This window comes from Acanthisitta chloris, unplaced genomic scaffold, assembly GCF_000695815.1.
Source record: "Acanthisitta chloris isolate BGI_N310 unplaced genomic scaffold, ASM69581v1 scaffold34120, whole genome shotgun sequence".
Classification (NCBI taxonomy): domain Eukaryota; kingdom Metazoa; phylum Chordata; class Aves; order Passeriformes; family Acanthisittidae; genus Acanthisitta; species Acanthisitta chloris.
In genome coordinates this window covers 4,061-8,872 of record NW_008650540.1, presented here as the reverse complement: position 1 = coordinate 8,872, position 4,812 = coordinate 4,061, and the positions used below count along the sequence as shown (strand labels likewise).

Genomic DNA, 4,812 nt, shown 5'->3' with positions numbered 1-4,812 from the left:
CGCATTTTGTTGTGGCCATGACCTCCTCAAACTACCTTCTCATTGAAGAGCCTGCCTGGAGCTCCAGCTTATCTGGGAATGTCTCCAATGTGACTTCTTCAGGCATCTTTAGAAGAAATAAAGCACATGCTGTTCCCACTTAACCCCAGTGCACTAGTGCCTGAATCTCACAACATTCCTGAGGCAACTTACTGGCCGTGAAGGAGAAAACAGTAATAGGAAAACTTACACTTGGTATTATAGGAGGTGTCAGTGTCCCTTTTCGTAACCCTTCCCAGTTAAAGCCTTCAAACCATCTAAAGGGAGGGAATAATCCAACAGTTAGACATATGTAGCACAAAAAGAAATGTAAATTGCTCAAACAGGAGGTTTCATCTCCCACAGACATTGTCTTCACATACCCTCATTAGCATTCAGTAATTTCCTGTCATCCTTGTATGATTTTTGGCACCAAAAAGGAAGTGTGTGATCAAACCAGTGGTGATCCCATGGCAAGTGCCAATTCCTAACACTCAGAAGAGAACCCTTCCTTGCTGCAGGTGTCCTCTTTTCTTTCCCAGAGATCCACAGGTTGATCCCTCCCATACGAGACCCACAATGTCCCTTTTCCATATGAAATTGACTTAGCTCCCTACTTCATGCTCAGGGATGTCCCACCCCTGCCTTGATCACCTCAGGTTTGCTCCAGGAGGGTGGATGAGCCCTGAGCTGAGCCTTCAAGCTGCCCACACTAAATGTCCATCCAATCCGTTCCTGTTGCTTTGGGGATGGGAGAGGAGAAGGTCCAGCATCGATGGATGAGACAATTTGTTTCTGCAATAGGTCTCCAACTTGTTCTAGTCCCATTCTAACAGTGTGAAAACTCCTAAGACATCACTTAAGGACTCCAAACAAAAAGGGATGATGAATTTACATTATAGATAGAAAGAAAGTGGGGTTTAGCAGCAAACTGAGGTGTTTGAAATGCCTCTTTCTGTGGGTTGGTGGAGAAGACACTTACTTGTGCTTTTGGATATCTTTCACACCATTTTTCAAGTTCCCTAATCTTTCTGATGGATTGTCCCTGTAAAAGGAATAACAAATTACTTCCTTAATCCTTCTGAATAGCTAATTTCTGTGCAAACAACATCAAAGTGATTATATTTCATCCACTTACCTGCATAGTTTTTTAATTAAGTTAGCAGCATTTTTGGCAATCTTCTTTGGAAATTCAATCATGTCTATTCCCCTTAATATGATGTTATAGGTCTTCATGGGGTCTGGGCCTGAGAAAGGTGGACTGCAGAGGGGACAGGAAAAGAAAGGAGATTAAAAACTTGTCTTTAAAGTAGCATTGAAGACTGATAAAATATATCCAGATGAGTAAACACTTCACTTCCTACGATCTTAACCATTTCTCAGCCAGGAAAAATGTACCAGGAGCACTGGTACTGCCTGGATTTCAGGGATGCTGGCACAGGCTAGTACCAAGGTGAAAAGGTTTCCAGAGCAGCACATGCTAAACCTCTGCTTTCCATGGCAGTCCATGTCCCAACAGTTTGAGGAATGAGGCTCTGAACAATGCTCATTGCCTTATTTTTTGATTCTTTGCTGCCTTATTCTTTGTTTGATAGGCTGAGAAAGTTGGGGCTGTTCAGCCTGAAGAAGAGAAGATTGTGTGGAGACCTCATAGCAACTTTCTAATATATGAAGGGGCTCCAGGGAAGCTGGGGAGGGACTCTTTGTTAGGAACTGCAGTGATAGGACAGGGGGCAATGGTATAAATTGAAAGAGGGAAATTTGGATCAGATATTTGGAAGAAGTTTTCCCTGTGAGGGTGGTGAGACACTAGCACAGGTTGCCCAGGGAGGCTGTGGCTGCCCCAACCCTGGCAGTGTTCAAAGCCAGGCTGGCTAAAGCCTTGAGCAACCTGATCTGGTGGGAGATGTCCCTGCCCAGGGCAGGGGGTTGGGGCTAGATGATTTCTAAAGTCCATTCCAACCCCTTAACCTACTATGATACTATGGTACTTAATCCACTATGTGACATGATTTCAGTGGGGACTAATTTGGTTTCTGCTGAGCAGGGGTTGGGTCTGGCCCTGAAGGATAAGCAGTTGAGGTGATGGATCCTTCCCCAGTTCCTGTATTCTGGGAGTGCGCAGTGGAGTATGAGATGAAGATCTAGGAAGCCACTACTGCCAACATCATCAGTAATACTAAAGCTAAATCAGGGAAGGGATGGATATAGGGACTCAAGCCCTCATGGTTCTCAGTCTACCTCCTCAGCTGAGTCAAACCCTTTCCTTACCCCATCATGTTCTGCTCATCAAGGGCCAAAAATAACTGATTTAAAGAGGCCAAGCTAATGGTGAGGTTGCCCAACACTGGCTGTGCCAGTAGAGCACGTGGCAGCTCTGCACCTGCCCCTGGCCTAATCAGGGTGACAACGGTAGAAACACTTGGATCTGTTTTCCACGGCAGCGCCGGCCCCAATGCCCATACCTGCCAGTCAGGAGCTCATACATTAGGATTCCCAGTGACCAGTAGTCTGCTGAAATGTCATGACCTTTGTTCAGGATGATCTCAGGGGCTACATACTCTGGGGTTCCACAAAAAGTCCATGTTTTCTTTCCAAATCCTATTTTCTTTGCAAAGCCAAAATCAACCTGGGGAAAGGAGCAGAGGACAGTCAGGGCAGAGCATGAGAGGGAATGTCAGTCCTGTGCTCTGCTCCTCTTGAAGTGAAGCAAAGCAGAAAGGAGGTTTCCTCGTGGGAATATTCTCCTAACTAAAGCATCATGGGTCATTCCAGGACCAGGCAACCACAGTGACCTTTTTGCTGATTTATCCTTATGATATAAAAGGAATATTCTCCTAAGGAAAGCAAACACCAGCACTGAGGGTTTCTTGGGAGCTGTAGCTTCAAAACACTCAGAGCTCAAGTTGATTTGTTTTGCTTTTGGTTTTCATTTAAACTCCCACATGTAACTTCAGCAAGGAGTGGTTTGAAGGTGCCAGAGGGCAGGATTAATTGGATATTGGGAAGAAATTGTTTCCTGTAAGGGTGGTGAGGCACTGGCACTGATTGCCCAGAGAAGTAGTGGCTGCCCCATCCCTGGAAATGTTCAAGGCCAATTTAGATGGGGCTTGGAGCAACCTGGGCTAGTGGAAGGTGTCCCTGCTCATGGCAGCAGGTTGGAATGAGAAGAACTTTAAAGTCCTTCCAACCCAAACCATTCCAGGATTCTACAATAGGCTCAATACAGACCATTTTGGCACCTACTGCAAAGTCTGGTTTTCTCTCCCACTCTAAAGAGTGATGCACTAGAAGTGTCCTCCCAATTTGCTTGAGGCTGTTGGTATGTGCTGGTGGGCTCACAAACCTCAATGTGTCACTACAGTTGTTTCCCTATGGCACTGGGAAGCATGGAAATTCAGCTTATGCTGGAACTGAAGAGCTCAGGGTGATAGACTCATTGTATTTCCAGCTGTACCCCGCTGCCCTCCTGGCCTTAGCATGGTGCTGGCCCACAGCTGTGGTTTGTAGCCCACTCTGTTGTCCCTGGATGGCTCTGAGATGCTCCTATACCTTGTGCTGGTCAGAAGCCTATATGGTCACAGTACCCCAAGGAATCTGTGACACTTGAGCTATCATGAATGTGTTCGGGGAGATCAATATGTCTAAGGAGCTGGAGGGTGGTGATGGGACCAGTACAGACCCAGGTCCAGATCCTCCTGGGCTGGGGAGAAGGACAGTCCTGCATCTAATTGCCCTGTATCATCTGACATCTTGCTGGACCCCATAACCTTAGGAAAATGCTGTAGAGGATAAATCCTGATGTCATTAAAGGTCCATGATGATGATCTGAGTTACTGCTCCCAGCTGCTCACACCACTCCCCATTCCCCAGAGTCCCCAAGCCAAAACACAGAGACCTTGGCCCCTTATGACTCTCAGGGAAGGCATCCAGCCCCTCTTGGACACAGCTCTTTTCAGTGGTGCATTGCCCTGTCCTTCAGTGATGGTTTCCCAAGGACCCACATCCTCCAGCACCTCCCACCAAGGGAAGTCTTTCTTCTCTTCTACCCCTCTTCATGGTCTCCCCTGGCCATTTGGGGTACAACCTAACATGCAGGGCACTTCTGCCTGGAGTTTTGAGGCAAAAAGGTGTGAGTGAAATTTGAGTGTGCAATGGAATACAGTGAAACCTATCAGAAACTCCTTAATTTGGGGGGTGGAGGTCTTGCACCCACTGCTGTTCTGGTTTGAGGAGGTGGATCTTGCAGGGGCACAGCATTGAGAAGGATCAAGACCTTCTGGGAAAAGCAGTTTAGAGCTTACCCAGACCAGACAAGTATGTTGTCAGTGCTAGAACACAAGTGTCCCTCAAAAAGCAAGAAGGTGTATTGGCCACAGCTCAGCAACACCACCCAGAGCAATTAGTGCTAATCATTTCTTGCCATGACAGGTTCATGATTAACATTTCCATTAAGCACCACCTCATTATTACTTCCACAAAGGCCTTGACACAGAAACAGCAGTGTGCAAAATCTGTTTCACCACTCGCTGTCCCATCCATATTTGAAGACTCCTATTCTCAACTTGTTTTAGCCCTTCAGTAGCTCCAAAACAATTATTTTCCAAGCATTTCAGGAGCACAGACCTGAATTTCAAGCCAGAATTAGTGTATCCCACCTAAACCATACCCTGAGCCCTGTTGGAGGTTGGGAAAACACCCCAGTGGTAGGTCACAACACCCTTGCCCTGATCTCATTGCAGCATCTCCTGATGGCCACCAGCAGAGACAGGACCTGGTTGGACTTTGCTTTTG

General features: G+C 46.6%; 1 protein-coding gene across 1 annotated transcript in view; it reads right to left on the bottom strand.

Moving 5' to 3' along the window:
- PRKG1 (protein kinase, cGMP-dependent, type I) overlaps positions 1–4,812 on the bottom strand; it is a gene marked incomplete at its 5' end in the record, with an annotated part of 9,386 nt that overhangs the window by 2,516 nt on the left and 2,058 nt on the right. The window contains 4 exons of the mRNA XM_009069394.1: positions 230–296; positions 1,001–1,063; positions 1,157–1,279; positions 2,484–2,647. Of these exons, the coding sequence (XP_009067642.1) occupies positions 230–296; positions 1,001–1,063; positions 1,157–1,279; positions 2,484–2,647 (417 nt within the window). The remainder of the gene's footprint in view (positions 1–229; positions 297–1,000; positions 1,064–1,156; positions 1,280–2,483; positions 2,648–4,812) is intronic.